General features: G+C 43.2%; 3 protein-coding genes across 5 annotated transcripts in view; 2 read left to right on the top strand and 1 right to left on the bottom strand.

The window, feature by feature from the left end:
* Positions 1-7,839, top strand: part of clnk (cytokine dependent hematopoietic cell linker) — a 26,539-nt gene extending 18,700 nt beyond the window's left edge. The window contains exon 17 of the mRNA XM_030396247.1: positions 7,808-7,839. The gene's annotated coding sequence lies outside the window, so the exon portion shown is untranslated. The remainder of the gene's footprint in view (positions 1-7,807) is intronic.
* Positions 1,139-6,698, bottom strand: znf518b (zinc finger protein 518B). Its single transcript, XM_030396242.1, has 2 exons — positions 6,541-6,698; positions 1,139-6,151 (listed from the first exon to the last, which is right to left on the bottom strand). Exon 2 carries the CDS (start codon positions 6,032-6,034, stop codon positions 3,548-3,550), a length of 2,487 nt encoding a protein of 828 aa, XP_030252102.1. The 5' UTR covers positions 6,035-6,151; positions 6,541-6,698; the 3' UTR covers positions 1,139-3,547.
* Positions 6,944-18,512, top strand: gsr (glutathione reductase). 3 transcript variants are annotated; one of them, XM_030396244.1, is made up of 13 exons: positions 6,944-7,481; positions 7,941-8,112; positions 9,038-9,064; positions 9,195-9,283; positions 11,141-11,210; positions 11,339-11,486; positions 11,583-11,637; positions 11,721-11,820; positions 11,914-12,168; positions 13,879-13,990; positions 15,592-15,723; positions 15,802-15,935; positions 17,854-18,512. In XM_030396244.1, exons 1-13 carry the CDS (start codon positions 7,420-7,422, stop codon positions 18,001-18,003), a joined length of 1,506 nt encoding a protein of 501 aa, XP_030252104.1. In that variant the 5' UTR covers positions 6,944-7,419; the 3' UTR covers positions 18,004-18,512. The 3 variants fall into 3 exon arrangements, with proteins under 3 accessions (XP_030252104.1, XP_030252103.1, XP_030252105.1); XM_030396243.1 differs by lacking the exon at positions 6,944-7,481 and having other exon boundaries at positions 7,840-8,112; XM_030396245.1 differs by lacking the exon at positions 6,944-7,481 and having other exon boundaries at positions 7,995-8,104.

The following is an 18,512-nucleotide window of genomic DNA, read 5'->3' as shown; positions in this document are numbered from 1 at the left end:
GTGGTGTTCTCAGCGGTCCTAGTTTTTTGTGGCCTTTTTCTTTTTTTACTTCCATTTATTGTTTGTTCAGTACCTAAAATGAGGCATGGAAGTCTCTATTGCTACTTTGCAAGCGCTTCACAATAATAACTAACACTCTGAGTAGATTTCCAGATGAATACTTTGTACTTTTACTTGTAATTGAGTAATATTTCAGTAATGTGGCGACTCATACTTCCACCACTGATTAAACAGCACATTTTCATATTAAAAAATATCTGAAAGCTTTCATTTAACAGATAACTGGTTGATGTAAGTAATCAGCTGGAGGAGCTTCACGGCGACATCTGTTTGTTTACATTCTGACCGACGCGTATCTGTTCTCACAATCTGAGCCACAAATCTCCACTTCAATAGAACTCACATACACCAAACTTTCCACTCCTGTTCTGGTCTATAATCTGAATGTTTTAACAAAGGTGTTATTCTATAAACCATTCACATCCTGATTTAACATCTTATTCCTAAAAACGAGCCAACATATGTTGTTTTTTTTACGGATGTTGACAGTATTTTCTGATTTATAGAATGAAAAGAGAAATCCAAGATGATCTCCGTAAAATAACCTCTGATTCGAAACCTATGACGCTGGTTATGTCCAGTGTTTAGTCTGCACACTGATGTGTTTTTAATTATCTCTCACTTGCATGTTAGTTAAACTTTATACTCCATTTATCCGTACATCCTCCCCTTATTTTAAGTTAATGGTGCAATATGCAAGAATTGGCCGCCTGCTGAATTCACACTGAGAACAGCTGCTAAGTGTTGCTGCCGTTAGAAAGCCGGCTCAGTAAACTCTGCAGCCAGCGGCTGTGTTGAGATTGAGAGATTGTCGGCGTCGTTTCCGTTCTGACCATCACCTCGACGTACAAACGGGCCGGCGTGCCAGCTTCAGCAGATATCTCTGCACCACGACACACACGTCTTTGGCGTAACGACAAAATATTTCATGACATTCCGTTGATATTTTAGTTCATCTTTTAATGTTTTAAAAGAAAATTCTTACATAATGCACCTTTAAGCAGAGTCACACTTCCAGTACTTTATGTCGCTACCTTAAAAAAAACATCGAACATTGAACAAAAGGGAACAGGTCATATAAATTGTGATCATTTACTTTGTTTTAATAGAAAAAGAGGAGTTACACAATTGTTATTATAAAAGCATGGAACACAATAATGACCATTGAGTATGAAGAAAACCAAAAAGAGGTTTAACGGGAAACGGGACTAATTCTCACACAAATGACAAATGACAAATGAAAGGCAAAGCAAAACATTCAGAAGTATTCGCCACACCCTTAAAACACCGTTAAAATAATTATATATAACAAAAGACTGCACGGCAGCTTGAGACACCGCAGCGTGAGGAGGGTACAGCACGACGTATATGCTGTTGCAGTAGAGGCCGAGGAATGCTAACCACTCCCTACTGAGCATGAACACCACTCGTCACGTTTTATATTTATAGATATATACACCATAAAATCTGTGGGTGACAGAAACGTATGTACACACTTAAAAAACGGCGGGCAACCAAGAACCTAGAGGTTTCATCGTAGGCCTAGCACCTCATACGAGAACACACAGGTGTTGTATTTCTGTGGCATGAAGAGGGAACACATCGGAAACGTGTTGGATAGAAGATTGCTTGCGTCATCTCGATGGGTTTTTTTGAAAAATATACAAGTTTTAACAGGTTTTCAACATCCCCGGAATCACGTCAGTCACTTAGTATGTACATGATGATAAGATTTTTAAAAATAACACACAGGTACGTGGCTTTCTGTTACAGTAATGAATCAGTTACAGCTGCTTTTTTATCCAACTTCCATTTTGAGTACCAGCTTTTTTTTTTTTTCTGCAAAGAGGCTATGCATGTGAAAAGAAAACAGTCAAGCACAAGGAATAATAATCCAAAGATGATTTTTTTTTTTTTTTTGGATTCGACATTAACACTTGTTTTTGGCACCGTAAACTCAAATAAGTTAATCACAAAACATTGAAATCGCATGGAAAGAAACGCCTAAAGCAGAAAAAATGAAATAAAAATCATATGGTAGTAATCCTTGAATACAGGTTAGGTTATCATTTCATATCCATCGGTGGACAGTTAGGAATACTCAAAATGTAATTTGGTACATTCAGGCACTCCTCGACGACGGGTCAGGTTTAAAACGGTAAGGGTCGTCACGAGTTGCCAGCTGAGGGGTAAACACTGGTGGGAAACTAGGGTACGATAACACAATTCCCAAGTTGACAGTTTTCACACAACAAAGCAAAATGAAAGACGACCGGCAAACATGGCCGCACCCAGTGATGCAACATATCCAAACTGATACCAAGAACAAACAGTGGTGCGTATCCGCCCAGCCTCCCATGTATACACCTCGGCAGCGTCTTCTTTTCCCATTGGTCCGCCTCACATGAAGAATCCCCCAAGCGATCGCAACAATTTGCAAAGAGTGCCTGAATGCACCACCAAGCTACTGACTTTCACCGCCATGGATAAGAGGAGTGCAAACATTTGACGACTGCTGCATTTGGAAAAAGCTAGGACATTCCTAGTAGAAATTATTAGTGTTGAAAAAGTTGACTTTTGTGATGCAGCAGGTAGCCACGGTCAACTAACGGATTAAAAGGGGGATCCTGGCGAAGAAGCAAGAACATTTTAGAGGTTTATAAGTGCTACGGATCCATACATGAAACTGACACATTTGGAATTTTGAGTCCCTTGCCTCGGACTGTTCTGTTCCTTTAAGTATCGACAACAGAAAATAGGGATTAATGCTTGGATAAGACATTTCTTCATTCTATATATTTTTACTTAAATATTGCATGTGAGGTTTGGATCCACACAATCTTCTAAAACTACATTTTAAATAAATATCATTACGAACCAAATACTTAAGACTTAATTCATTAACACGTACGACTGATTTTTCGGACATTAAAACTGGGAGCTGTGCACGCTCCGCATCGTCTCGATATTAATTGATCGATACATTCTGAGTGAGGTGGCGTCCGAAGATTTCATCATCCCAGACGTGCTGCGCCTAATTCAGCTTGTATCTTAAGAGGGGCCAGGTGAACAGTGAAACATTACTGAAGCAAACAAAAGATAAATACACCGCCTTTTAACGTAAGCAGCATGCATTTATGCCTCAGCTCCGACAGATCAACTGGTTTCTCAAACTTCTGACACGTCTGTGTACTCCTGACTGCAGTCTACTGCAGCAGGTGTCCAAGATCCACAAATCGAAAGCAGCCAAACTGCATTGCACTTGAATAATCCATATCCCATGCCTATATAAACAACATTCATATAACATAATGCTCTGATACTGACACGTCCATGTTATTTATTTTTTTTTTTTATCATATGCTCCCATAAAGAAAATAACTGCCCTATTATTATGTCTTAAGTCAACATCTTCCCGCTGTAATACTAATTGTTTTTCTCCCGTAAATGTACACGTCTGTCCATTGATAGATTTTCTGAAAAAAACTCATGGAAATGCTCCGACAGTGCAACCCGTCACTTCATACTTCTGCCCCACCACTTTGCCCAGCCTCATTTTTAAGATTTGGCACTTTGGTACCACCTCAGAGGCTCCCGTGTCCACTAACGAGTCTGCGCTCGCTCCTTGCGTGGCGGCCCGGGGCCTCGGGTGATTGAGCACCACCACGGGCTGATACGGGCCTGGTCGTTTTACAAGTTGGTCTACCTTCAGCGGCATTGGGTAAATAACTGTGCAATCATTAAGTCTGCCCGCAGGTAACTGATTCTTATGCTTGGATATTCTGAGTTTCAGTCCCTTCTTGTTTTTTTTCCACACGCCCATTTGTACCCTTTTCAGACAGACGGTCAGGAACTTTGAGGAGATGTCGTCCTTATTCTCTGCCGTTTGCTGTGGAGGCTCTGCAGTCCCAGGTGAATCCACATGTGTGGCAGGTTTAGAGACCACTTCCTCATCTGTTGACGGTTTTGAAGTGTGGCTGCATTTGGGATTTTCTGTTGGCACAGTGTGACTTTTTTCCACTTTGACATGATTGCTGGCCTGTGCAGCAGGGTGCTGAGTCCCCTTGTGTCGCTGCTCCTCTACTTTGACAGGCTCACTAGCCTGCTCTGTCAACAAAAGGTTGCGGATGAGGGAACTACCTTTCTGGGCCACCTGAGGACAGTACCCCGATGTTGACGCCCCCTTCACCTGCTCAGTGCCCTGATTTCGAGTTGTACTACCAGAACTGTTACTTTTATCCATCACTATCCCACGCAGAGCCATTAGCAGTGGTGGAAGGGAGCCTTGCACCCCCTCCGGTTGTTGGCTTAATGAAAAAACTGAAGAGATGACTGGAAAGCTCTCAGGCTCTGGCATGTCTCTCTCTCCAGCTCTCTCGTTGGACCTCACTTCCTGGTTCCAGCCTGAGATCTTTGAATTTGTGCGATTAGAAAGCCCAGGTTGTTTGAATGATGAGGGCTCGCTTAGAGTCCGGGGTACTGGAAAAGATGGATGAGCAACATTGTCCTTACAGAGCGAAATCGCAGGAGGTCTCACTTGTGCAACTGCAGCTGAGGAGACACTCAAAGAAGGAGAAGCAGATTTTGAACCCTGATGGTTCAGACCCAGTGGCTTTGAAACAGCGCTGCTCTTGAGGCGGATGTCTCCGGGTTCCAGCTTCACAGCCGACGGCAAGTCCCGAGGAGCACTTTTCATGTCGCTTGCCCTCCTCGGTGGGATGCTCTTGGAATGATCTGGAATTAAATTCTTCCTCTCATCCACCACTCTTTGAGAAACACGTGCTCCCATGTTTTCTGGATGGAGGGCGCTTGTCAACCGGTTTGGAACCCTGGTGGAGGTAACAGCGGGCGGAGCAGCAGCATTATGGTTCACATGTTCCCTCTGTATGACTTTGATCCCACTATTTCCTTCTCTTACAAGATTCAGGACGCTTTTGGAAACCTTGTTGGGGATTTCTGTGTATTCCAAGTTGATTATTTCTTGTGACGGCCTTTTCAATCCACCCTTGTCTATGCTGATTTGAGGAGGAGGGAGGTTTTTGGAAACACTGACCGGCACAACAGCAGGACGCTCCACATTCACGGTCTTGGTTTCATACTGTTTCCTGTTAACCGTGCACATCCCCAAATTCATAGATTTCACTGTGCTTGAATGATTCAACGTGGATGATAATTGCTTTGCCAGTGCAGCGTTTTGAGAGACCGTGGTCCTCGTGTCTTTTATCACGGACTCGTTTTCTTGCTGAGAGACGAGCCTCAGCTTTAGCTCCTTGGTCCCGTTGACAGTTTTCACCTCAACAAGTTCAACCAAACAGCCAGCAGGGATCGTAACCTCCTCTGGAAGAGAGACCGTTAATGCCCGGTTGTTCTGAATGAGTCCGTTCACAGGGGACAAACGTTCTGCATTGCCATTTGTTGCATTTGATGCATTGGTGTCCAGTGTTTTCCCCCTCTGTTCGTCCTTACTCAGTCTGAATGCAGATGCACTTGGGGTGGGTACCGTCACCCGAACAAGTGGTCGGAGTGGTGATGGATCAGCAGTGGGCACGCTTGATAAGGCACTGGAGACAGGAACTTGCAGGTTTTTTGTCGTGCCAGCCTTAGCAGGTCCATAAGTATTTCCTTTACTATGCAAACGCTCAATGTGCTTCACAAGGCACAGCCTCCTCATATATCCCTGCCCACAGTGAGGACACTTGAATGGATACTTCGCCGTGTGTTGCTTCAGGTGAGCGTTTAACTCTGCCTCACTGAATGAGACGTTGTTGCAGTAAAAACAGTAAAACCTTGTCCCCATATGCTCGATCATGTGCCTCTTGAACACAGCGGCGTCTGCAGAGGCGAATCCACACTTCTCGCAATACATCACATTCGATTTGCTCAAGACAGGATCCAAGGCGGGATGTCCACCGTTCACAGACGACGGCATGCTTGGATAGCTGACAGGCTTCATGTTGAGCGGTCCACTGGTCATCTGGAGGCAGTTCCCACTGATTCAAAAGGCTACAATCAGACAGTGGAGGAAACATCCATCTCCAGGGCTCATCCCTCAGGCAAGGCTCGTGCACCTGACAAAATGAGGCTTCTCCCCCTGTGAAAGGCACACGAGAAAAAAACAGAAATGCTTTAATATTCATGTCAGTGGATGAACCTCAGAAGAGAAGGAACATCACAGGGCACAGTGCTGACATTCAGACAAGGCCCATAAAGCCCCTCCCCCCTCACACTGAGCTCATGCAGTTTTTTCCTCGCCTGCAGCCGTTTATATTCATGTTAACGGATTGCATTGATTCCTAAAGACACAAAACGGTTCACTAAACTGAATCCTGTCACAACCGTTTACGGTTCCCTGCTGCTGTCCCGGGCTGTCTTCCTTTGAACACAAGAAAAAGGCCCTATCTGACCACAACAAGGGGTTCGCAAACACGACGGACCGTATTGTAACTGGTTATGTTAACCGCAGGGTTAAATCACAAGTACCTTTTAGGAGTGTTGGTCGGCCGCGTTTTGGTCTGTTATTTGTTTTTCAGTGAATCCTTTCTGTTGACGTACGACTACCGCTTGTCAGAGCGGCCAGCAGAGCCGCTTCGCGTTAGCTTGCCGTTAGCCATCTGTGGCTACCTAGCTACAACGACTCCGGAAGCGAGTTGCTCTTGCCTTCAGAATAAATGTGTCGAATAACATTATGACGCTTTAATCATCATTCGTCTTGTTTTTTTGCATGAATAGCATAATTTAAATGGTATTTTATTTCGTTTTGGTTTATTTCATGCTGAGAAGTAATCAATTGGTGCACGTTTTTATGACAGTGTCGTGCTATTTTGAAAGTAATAACCGGAAGCGCCAGTTGCTAACTTGTTTTTCTTGACAGCTAGCGAGCTGGGTGAAGCGTATGTGCTATTCTCGGAGAACTACTACGCAAAAATACTGTATTTCCTCCCGATGTCACTCAACTAGTTACGCTAGAATCTTAACCAGCGGAAAAAAACAAAAACAAAAAAACACGTAAAGTTTGATTGATCTGCGTTAATCACGCCCTCCGACGTGACAACTTCCACCATCACAGTATTTTAACTTTAAAAATTCGACGGCGCTAGCTTGATGAAACACCAATATGGACATTTAGCTCGCGTTAGAGACAAACGGGAGCATGTTTAATCTCAACAGAGTGTATAAAAATCTGTGTGTGGCGGTTGTGTTCACCCGGTGACACAGGAAGTGGTTTGCAAGCTTTTGTATTTCATGTGTCAATGTCCAGCCACAGGCCTCCGCCGGCTGAGAGTGGCCGGAGAGAGATAAACAACGGCACGCTGTGGATGTAGCTGATTAAAATGCCCTAAAAACCAAAAACGTGGAAACATGCTGTTTATACGAATCTGCAGACTGCTTCCTAATGTGTCGGTGTCACAGGCACTACCAAGGTAAGAGCAGATCTTTAAAAAAAAAAAAAACACACACACGACCACACACACATACACAGGCTGGTTGTGAAACATATGTCATGGTGCTGTCTTGTTTTCTAAATCACCTTTTGATCTCACATCCCTTAAATCCAGCTTCAGGTGTGGTTATATTCAGAATTAGCTCTGATTCCCACCTGTTTTTCTGAACCCCCCCCCTCTCTCTCTCATGCTGTAGCTCATGTGAGGATCACCATGACTATTGTGAAAAACACTTTCTGGGATTTGCACACCATTGTTGTAATTCATAATGACACAGCAGTGGCTTTCACTTGACCCTCCCATTCCACACACGCACACACACACACACACACACGGCTGCAGCTTCCTGGTTATGGCAATATTAGCCCAGCTGAGCAGAACGAGCAGATCAGCCTGCTGGTTCCGACACAGAAAACAGCTTTTCTCGTCCTTTCGCAGACACGCACTCATCCGCCGAAGCATGGCCTCAGACCCGGCGGCGACGGACACGACCCGGTTCGACTTTCTGGTGATCGGCGGCGGGTCTGGAGGTCTGGCCGGCGCTCGGAGGGCGTCCGAGCTGGGAGCAGCCACCGCCGTGATCGAGAGTCACAAACTCGGAGGTACCTGCGTGAGTAAAAACTTCAAACCACCTGTTCTCCTTCACTGCGCTGCCACCTCTGCAGCTTTTCAAACAGCACACATGTGGGTTGCCAGGTTCAATGCGAAACCTCCGGACTCCTTTTGTGGAAGTTTTTTTTATGTGTCCGACGAACATTGTTTGAAGTTTAAAGCCCTGTCACTGAATAACATCCTGTCAAAACCACAGCGTGGACACCAGCTCAACATTTAAAGCCCTCTCTCATCCCTGATATGTGTAGATAAGGAGGAGAGGATGCTTCATGAGGCAGCACTGCCTTTTTTTTTTTTTTTTATTGTATGTGTTTTATCGTGTTCAGCCACCACAATGGCTTTTAGGGAAGTTTATGAGAAGAGATATTGCTGCAATCTGTACGATCATTTCCCAATTTTGACGGTAAAATGAGGAAAGAAGCTCGTATTGTGTCCCAATAAATCATAGAACGAAGGGTTAAGCAATAGCAATACCCAATTTATGCAATTTTTTTTATTATCTACAGAATATGTCATCATAATATACAGAAATAGAGCATTTTTAACTTAAAGGGGGCACTGTGTCGTTCTGGAGAAGCTGTTCACTGTGGTTATTATACAAACACAGAAATATTGATCTTTTCTTTAACTGAATCAACAAACTGCTCTCTAGGAAACTAACATCCCCAGAACACTTCTTTAAGCTATAAATGTGGCAGGGTCCGCCACATATTAACCAAGTAAAACAAAGACAGTGTTTTGTCCTTTTTAAGGTCAGTTTGTTTATTCAGTTACTCAGTCAGAGAGTTTGTTTCCTGAGTGGGTTTCAGCTCCTCGTCATAACCGCTTCCTCAGAAATACACAGTGCACCTTTCACCTGTGCTCAGATGCTATACGGTTGAGCTCACACTTAACTAATTTGTTTTTGTTATAATGCTTTTCAGGTCAATGTTGGCTGTGTCCCTAAGAAGGTACGATTTTTTAAAATTATTTTTTTTCCCCCCTCCATTCTCGTTGTTACCCTGAGACGTGATGATTTGTTAATGTGCAACCAGACCCACTAGACGAACAACCCTCGCTGTCTTTGCCTTCCTTTAACAGGTTATGTGGAATGCTGCAGTTCACGCCGAGTATCTCCATGATCACAATGATTATGGCTTCGACGTTGGAAATGTTCGTTTTAGTTGGGAGTAAGTAAATCTGCCTGTCGGTGGTGTTATTATTCCACTTTGTTTGTGCGAGGATAGCGATCTCTTTTCAAACCTGTTGTGGCTTTTCCTGGAACAGATAACTATCTGTTTCCCGGCTCAACTTCTCTGTCTGGCTAGTTTTTTCCTTTTTTTTTTTTGTTACTTCACTTCAGCCCACTTCTCTGTCTCTGTGCGCCTCGTAGTTAATTCAAGGTGATTGTTAGAGATAAGCCTGTGGAGGGAGTGGCCGCCCACGTATCAGGTCAGGGATGAAAAACGGTAACGTACGACAAGGCTGGGGGAGTCGTTTAAGGTGCGCCTGTGTGGGTTTCTGTCTGTTTGTATCCAGCTGCATACTTCCTTATTCTTTAGTGGTATTTTCATTATTATTATTCAGGAAAATATGAGATGGCTCGTTGAGGAAAGTATAAATCAACATATACAAGAGGAGGAAACCATATCATTGAAAACCAGTCAGCAGATCCTAACAAATGTTGTCTGCATGTTTCAAGGTCAACTCTTGTAGTTTACGCTTCTGTTTTATATTGTAGAGTGGATTATCTACATTATTATAAAGCATGTTCATACCAATAAAAAAAATAATAATATCTGGTGATGTTTGTGAAGTTGTAATGAAGTGTTATTAGTGGAAAACTGACTCTAAGAGTTTCAGTAAATTCTCTGTAGTACTGTGTTGCAGTTGTTTTCAAAGAATCCAACACCTCGAGGCACATCGGTGCAGAAAAGCATCTGTGACACGAGTGATCACTCTGAACACATCTACTAGTGTGTTGCAGTCATCAATCTGTGGTCATACAAAAGTCCCACATGACATCCAGACTTGCCTTAACACAGCACACCATTTGGGAACCGGTGCTGTGATGCACACTTGACGAAGTCTGCCAGCGGCAACAGAAACGTGTTTATGTTAATGCAAGAAGTTGTTTACAGATGCAGGAAGTTCTTTGGCTGCGGACATGTGTGAGCGGACGGTCGCTGATTTGACTCCATTGATGAGGCAGGATGTTCTGGTTAGAGTGTTTTTAACGACTACAGTATGGAAGTATGGAGACCGCTGTACACTGTCATCTTACCTTGCCACTAAATATTTATTTACTTCAATACAGTTACCCAGAATAGCTTAAAGGGATTCAGTGTAACAATTTGTTTCAGTGTACATGTATCAATCTTAATTTCATCAGCCGTATGTGAGCAGATTGTAACCTGATCTAAAAAGTGAGACCTTCCCCGTCTCTCTCTCTCTCAAACCTGTGGATGATCTGTGTGAAGCCGCTGGACTGTTGATTTAAGTTGTGAAGGATTTTGGTCTTTCGCGGAGAAAATCCTTCGGAGCTTAAGGATGTGAAATTGTGCACGTCCTCGAGTGCCCTGCTCGGTGCCTCGCTACACTCTGCTATCAGTAGCTAGCGTTAGTTTAGAAATGGAGTCGGCTAACGCGAGCTAACGACAGAAGTTCCACAGAGCTCCTTTAATGCGAATGGGTTTTTTTTTTTTGTACTTGTCCTAGTGGAATCTTTTTTCAGCACTTACGAAAGTTTCTCTCCCCTGTGCAGAGCAGCCATCTGTAACACAGGCGAAACTCCTGTATCTGTTTCCCGGTTGGAAAGTGTCCAGCATTATGCTCAGATCCATTCCAGCGTGCTGAAAAGTGGTTTTTGACTTTTTTTTCTCTCTCTTTCTTGGCTCTCCACTTGCTAAGCTGCACCCATTATTTGATCACAGTTGAGAGGATTTACCCTCCTTGAGTAAATTTGGATTAAAATAACACAGACACACACACACACACACACACACACACACACCTCTGATCTGTGATCTTGTCCTTTTTGTTTGCAGAACTCTCAAGGCCAAAAGGGACGCTTACATTGGTCACCTAAATCGCATTTATCGCAGCAATCTTGACAAAGTAAGTTCATATTACGTTTTTTATATCTAATTCAGTCAAGTATGATGCACGTCAATATGCAATAAGCATCTTCAAAGGACTTCTTTCACTTGTTTTGTGTGTTTACGTCGCATTCTTCTTCATTTCAGGCTAAAATCCAAACTATTCAAGGTCATGCCAGGTTTACCAGCGACCCTGAACCCACTGTCGAGGTCAATGGAAAGAAGTACACAGCGCCTCACATCCTCATCGCCACTGGAGGGCAGCCTTCTGTTCTGTGTGACGATGAAGTTCCAGGTGAGACGTTCTGCACTCAGATGATAATCATCTTCATTGTTTGTTTACTTTTATGAAATAGTTCAGCAAAATGTTGTGTTTTTTTGATCGTTTCAGGGGCGAGCCTGGGCATTACCAGCGATGGCTTTTTTGAACTTGAAACTCTGCCAAAGTAAGCTCATGATTTACTCTCTTTAGTGTTCACAGCATGTCGAGTTGTGTGGCTGTAGGTAAACGTTCTGTTCTCCCAAACAGGCGCAGTGTGATTGTGGGTGCAGGTTATATTGCAGTGGAGATGGCAGGCATCCTTTCCACCCTGGGGTCTAAAACATCCCTCGTCATTCGACAGACGACTGTGAGAATCGCAGAGACTCCAAACACTGATATTAGATTGTCACGTTCGAACGTGTTCTGCCATGTGGTAACGGAAATGTGTGCATCTCTGTAGGTTTTGAGGAACTTTGACAGCTTGATAAGCACAAACTGCACCAAAGAAATGCAAAACTCCGGAGTGGATCTGTGGAAGAACTCTCAGGTGAAGTCTGTGCGTAAAACGGACAAAGGGCTGGAGGTGACGATCGCCACCAAAGACCCGGAGAAGAAGAACGAAGAGGAGAAGATCAGAACCATCCAGGAGGTGGACTGCCTTCTGTGGGCCATCGGCAGGCAGCCTAACAGCTCTGGACTGAACATCGGCGAGATGGTAACAATCTGCTGTGCTTATTAACGCTCTCCTCGAGATGTTGTAAAAATGTGCTGCAGTGAAAACATAAAACATCTACGATCAGCGGAAAAATGGGCAGATGTTCCGAACAGACAAAATGATTAGAAAAGTCTTCGTTGTCATCATTGAAGGTTTTAAACTTTGCAGCCAGAGAGTGAACGCACAAATCACACGCGTCATCCGTCAACAGAGTAGCAACAGTGCATTTAAACGCATGACTACAGCTTATCACACCTGTCTGTCTGCGGGGGGAATTAGTTAGTTTGGCTCTGAGTCGCCGTCATCCTGGCTGCCAAACCGTCCTCGTGGATTACAGCAGGAGTTTAGTTTCTGAAGCACCCATGAATCGTTCAAATCAAACTTCGTTTTGTGAAAGAACTCAATCCAACACTATACTTTTGGATGACAGGTGTCATGATTTGACACTTTTATGTCAGGAGATGAAAATAAACCACGCGATCGTCACGAATCGCCGATTACTGATAATCTGGGAACAAGACGAGACGACTGTCACACAGCAGGCTTTGTTATGTTGTTTTTCTAGTGAAGTGCTGGCACATGTGAAAGGCTTGTTAGCTCTTCAGGGTTATCAGGCAAATTACAGATTAAAGGGGCAGTCGGGTCAAAGCACTCTTCTATTTCAGGTACAGCATAGCCGCGAGATTGTCTCCTCTTGTTGTGGTCCAACCTGTAATATGAAGGAAAATGTGAGTGAGACGACAAAGCAGCAGCTCAACACTTGAGGAAGTCTGAGGGGAGAAGTGATGTGATCTGTCATTCTTAGTGGTTGTCGCGCCTGGTTTGAGAGGGTTTGCAGAGACCGGTCTTTGTTACCACGTACCCACGATAAACCCGATCACAGTGAGTCCTGTGTTAACATTTCTGGGTCCAGGCCTCCTCTGTAGGATGAGTCTTTGTTATTTCTTGCTGCACACAGGATAAAACTTTCCTGCTCAGTTGCTCGCTGCTTATTGAACATCTCTGTCACGTGCACACTATAAGCTCAGGGCTCCAGACTAACTTGCTCCACTAACCTTTTCATTTAGGTGCACCAGCACATCATTTACATGTTCCTGATAATAGCCTACACTTTTATTTAATATCTTAACATGTTTGTCTAGATTATTGTACATTGTACATTGTTTTTTGTAGATTTTTGGGCGTACGTGCAAACAAAACTGTCGCACCTCGGAGCTGCTCAGCAGCTTGTGATGAGTAAACATAAACTCGTCTTTCCTCGTAAGCGTTGTGTGATCCAGCAGAGCCGTCAACCTTATCAAAGGACTGGAAATAGAAATGGCTTCAGTGCTAAACAGGGCCGCAACACATTTTTTTTCGTTCATTATGGATTAATATGCTTGTTGATTAATCATTTGGTTTATAACATGTCAAGAAAATGTAAAGAAAAATGCTCATCACAATTTCTGAGAGCCCAAAGTGTCCAACCCCAAAAAAAGACTCTTTGTTTAACTGTCATTAATGAGAGAAGCGAGTACTTAGATTTAAGAAGCTGAGTGAGCAAATGTCTGAATGACTGAAACGACTGATTGATTATCATAATAGCTGGCAACTAATTTTCATTCTCTTGATGAATGGACTGAACTGAACCACCCTGAGTAATAGTTGATGTGACGTTTTGGCTTATTGATAAAAACTATAAATGACTCTCTGTGTCTCTCTGTTTTGCAGATTGTGGACACAGATGAAAAAGGACATATCGTTGTGGACGAGTTTCAGAACACCAGCCGAGCAGGGATCTACGCTGTCGGGGACGTTTGTGGCAAAGCTCTTCTCACACCTGGTACGAAGCTGCACGAATAGATAATCTTACAGATGTTGCTTGAAAACCAGATCGTCCTGTTAACACCCCAGCTCGGTCAGTATGGAGGTTTGAAGTGTGACGATGCTGAAGTTTGATGTTTAATATTTGGACATCTGGTTACACAATGTGAAAAAGGTTATTAAGTTATTTTAACATGTTTATTTGTACATTCACCAGACGTTTTTGGCCCAGGACTTCAAATCTAGTTTAGGTTTTAAAGGAGAACGCGCATTGTTGTAAAGACGGGGAAACATTTTTTGTCAGGTTTCTATTGCGCACAGTCTCAAGTGTACAAGAAGATGATATTTTAATAGAGAAAGCTGGCAGTATAACGTATCATCCTGAGTGCTCACCAGGACTCCGGTGGTTGCCATTTGATTGTACACTTGGAGTCCACGTCTGCCCTGTTTACAAGCTCTGGCTGTAATTATTTTGTGAGGCAGTATGAGTTTGAATGAACAAAAACACAACAAAGAAAGCTTTTCAGCTGTGGCGGTGTGGTGGATTTTACTACAAATCTCACCTTTTTAAACACGGTAAAAAATCTGTATAGCTTTACACAAGATAACCCGTCTCTGTTCCATGAAAAATTAACAATAGGAATGGCTAACGCTAATACAAATGTGTCATTTTCGTTCACATTAGTCAGCTGTAGCGCCCGTGTAGTGACACCATCATCCCTGCAGATAAGAAGTTTGCCGTTTTAAGAGATTATCTTACACTGCAGGCGTTGCCAGACCTCTTCAGACATTTTCCCCTCTCCAGCCACTAGCCCTTTTTACACAGTAGCGCCACATTATCTCCAGAGTGGTCATTTGCCAATTCGCCACCAATGGTGATTCACACAAGAGCGAAGCATCTCTGCCTTAAAGACGAACCGCTGTGTAAATCACACAGAATGCCGGCGCTGCAGCTCCTAAAGAGGCTTGATGGTACACGTCATGATGATGACGTTGGTGTGTTTTCAAGGTGTTTCCCCGGTGTCCCCCCCCCGTCAATCTAAGCCCGCAGACAGTTTATAATCACATCGATGCTGTTATAATGTGTAGTGATTGAGATCCTGACCCACCAAACACCCCGGAAAGTGACGAAGTTACGTTTTTCACTATAAATGACAAAACTACATAATCGCCATCAGTAAACTGGAAGCTGTCTGACTCACTCGCAGGGAGGAAGGCTGTTTTCCATGGGAAAGTTCACTGACGTCTCGGTCCGGATGGCTGACTGTCGCAGGATGGGTTAAAGTTTTTTGCCGGTGACAGACGCTGTATTTAGGGCAGAAATGTGACAAAGAGTCGGTAGGATGGGGGTGAGGACAGACAGGAGAATTGGTGCAGGATCCCCACATTTAAACAACAGTGTGAATGGGGCTAAATTAAGGAAGCTCTGTAGATGAACTGATGCCAGAATTCTCTGCTCTCCTCTTCTGTATTACAACATACTGTAAGCGTAGTGTTGCTTTGTACTCGTTTTCCCAGGATTCAGAATAAAGCATTTTATATCCTTGTTGGAACCTTCAGCGTTTTTTTAGGAACTCACTTCACTGTTATTCAAAGTTTTTATATGTTGTGTTGCTGCAGTTGCCATCGCTGCAGGCAGGAAGCTGGCACACAGACTGTTTGAGGGCAAGAAGGACTCCAAGTTGGACTACTCCACCATCCCCACAGTGGTGTTCAGCCACCCACCCATCGGGACGGTCGGCCTCACAGAGGGTGAGTGACGGCTTCATAATCAAAGTTAAACTGTTAGACTTCGTCCTGTGCATGCCTAACCTTGTGTTGTTGTGACAGACGAGGCCATCAAAGCCAGAGGAAAGGAGAACGTGAAGATCTACAAGACTTCATTCACTCCGATGTATCACGCCATCACGAGCAGGAAGAGTCAGTGCATCATGAAGCTGGTGTGTGTGGGCAAAGAGGAGAAGGTGAGTCATCTGTTCTCCACATTACACAAAAATTACTAGTTCAGAACAACACTTTAACTGTTGTTGCCATTATTTATTCGGGGACACATGACTTAGACTTCCCCGTTCTCTGAAGAGCTTTCTTTGTACTGTGTTCTTAGTCCAGAGCAATGAGTTGACACTGGAATGACTTGCCAGACACACATTTTTAACTTGGAGTAAAGCTAAGCCCAGGGCTATACGATTCATGCTCCATTCCTCCTAGCCCTGGGTTAACTGTCTGTTTGTATACGCACCTGTGTTTACAGCGCTGGCCTGCTTTGGAATGTGGTAGTGGGAAAGCTTTCTTGGCTTGGGTTTAAAAAGGTTCTTAGAGTGGTTTTACTGAACAGAACATCCTTTGAGTGGTCTGTACTAGGGTTGCAGCAATGTACTGATTTCAAGGTGTACTGTGGTGTAAAAGTTCATTATACCATTTATCATCTCATCTCATCCACAACACTGAATTCTACTGTATAAGTGTTTTTATTATTATTATTATGAAACATATTTGGGGCCATTAATCAACAATTGGTATAAATTATGACAACATTTTGCACAAATATTATTATATATTATGTTGTATATAAGGATAAAATGATTAAGTGATGACATTTTATATCCAAAATATCAAACTTCAGTGTTTGTGGCTGTTTTTCAAAGCCACAGCTCAGGAGCAGCAACTTGACTGTGCAGACGCACTCGACCACAACGGGTTTATCCTAGTCTGTAATCATAAAATAGCTTTTGTTTAGCCAAAAACCCTTCGATTTTCATTCCTTAATAACTAAAGATAATCATTATTACAATTATAATTATGTAATACCATAATTCTGTCATGCCGTGGTACTTTCTGCTATGGTGATCGTACCGTACTAATCTCACACCGTCTTGACAGCTTGTAGTGCTGAGAAAGGATTCACCCTATATGGACAAACTTTATCTACAGGCAGGGTGTTGTTTAAAAAAAATCCAATTCAAGGCACTCAGGTTGATGGTAATAATAAAAACCCTTGAATAAATATGGGCCAGCACATTATGAAAACACGCCTTCTTGTATCAGCACACAGTCAACCCAACATAATGAGTCTAATTCATCACACCATTAGACTTTCCACACCATGTTCGAATTAAAAAGATAATATATGAATGTAATATTTGGGGATCAGTTTGTGCTGCGTATCCTTTTGTCTCTCCCTAAGCTGCCAGGCGGAGACCATGGATCCTTTTCACAGCAGACATTTTGACTATTCAAAGCAGGAGAAGCAAACTTCTGACCTGTAACTTTAACAATGACTCATCTGTATTAAGTGTCCCACTAAAGCTGCGTCAGTGAGCAGGCACAACACCAGATCCCCTGAACTCCCTCCCCCCCATAAATAAACTATTATTTATGTAGGGATTTATGCCGTCAGTAGAAACTGATCGTGACTTTTTCCACTTATGTCACATTATTACATACTAACCAACTAGCTCACCTAAATGGAATGCAGCCATCGTTAATGTCAGAAACTACTCCCGTGCTCTTCCTGCTTCGACGATTTCCCATCAATGCTTTTAATCAGCAGTCACGCAGAGAGCAATCCATTTATCATGGTCAGAGCACAAAGAGAAGCTTGACGTGCTCAGAGTACAGTTAGCCTGAACAATGCTTCACATTTTGAATGTGGGGTGTGTCTCCTTCCTTTCTTTACATGAATCATATGTTTTCTCCACGTCTACATCGACATGTTCACACCCAATCTCTGCAGGTTCTTGAAAGTCATTCTGGGAAATGTAGGAAGTCAGTTTACTGATGTAGACGTAGATAAAGATGGGTTTGGGAAAAGCAAAACATTATCTTTACATGATATATCCTCTTAGTCTTCTCAGTAAAGTCTGATTTGTCTCTTCTGTCCAGGTGGTGGGCCTCCACATGCAGGGCCTGGGCTGTGACGAGATGCTGCAGGGCTTCACAGTGGCCATCAAAATGGGCGCAACCAAAGCAGACTTTGACAAGACTATCGCCATTCACCCCACCTCATCTGAGGAGTTTGTCACGATGCGTTAATGTCAACAGGAACCCCACCCCCTCGTGTCCCTATACGACCAGAAACACAGACCACCAGCACACACAGCTCTCGCATTAGCTTGACCACTTGTTTTCTAAAAAAAAACGACATACTTCCATTTGCTCTCAATCAAGTGACCTTATTCGTGGGCAGTGTTTTCATTTTTTTTTTTTTTTTTCATTTTTTTTTTTTAAATCTAAATGGACCAAGACGGAGTTATGGCCTTCTTAAACTGTACTGTGGGTCTTCAATTATCGATTGAATATTCCAGATTCCATTTTAATGATTGTGAAATGGAAGTGATGGATCTGCAGGTATTGTTAAGTGATTGCATGGAAAGTCAAAAGACCTCTCTCCCTAGTGTCTGTGTTTGATTTGTCAGTCATTCGTCGGATGAATATTAGAAGCACTGCTGCTCCTTAAGGTACCTATTTACTACCGATGCAAGGTCATAACACATCTACTGTACTGTTCTAAAGATTCAATAAACCTGCAGGTTTTTTTCTTA

This window comes from Sparus aurata, chromosome 18 (genome assembly GCF_900880675.1).
Source record: "Sparus aurata chromosome 18, fSpaAur1.1, whole genome shotgun sequence".
NCBI classification, from domain to species: domain Eukaryota; kingdom Metazoa; phylum Chordata; class Actinopteri; order Spariformes; family Sparidae; genus Sparus; species Sparus aurata.
This window is presented reverse-complemented; position numbering and strand designations above follow the sequence as displayed.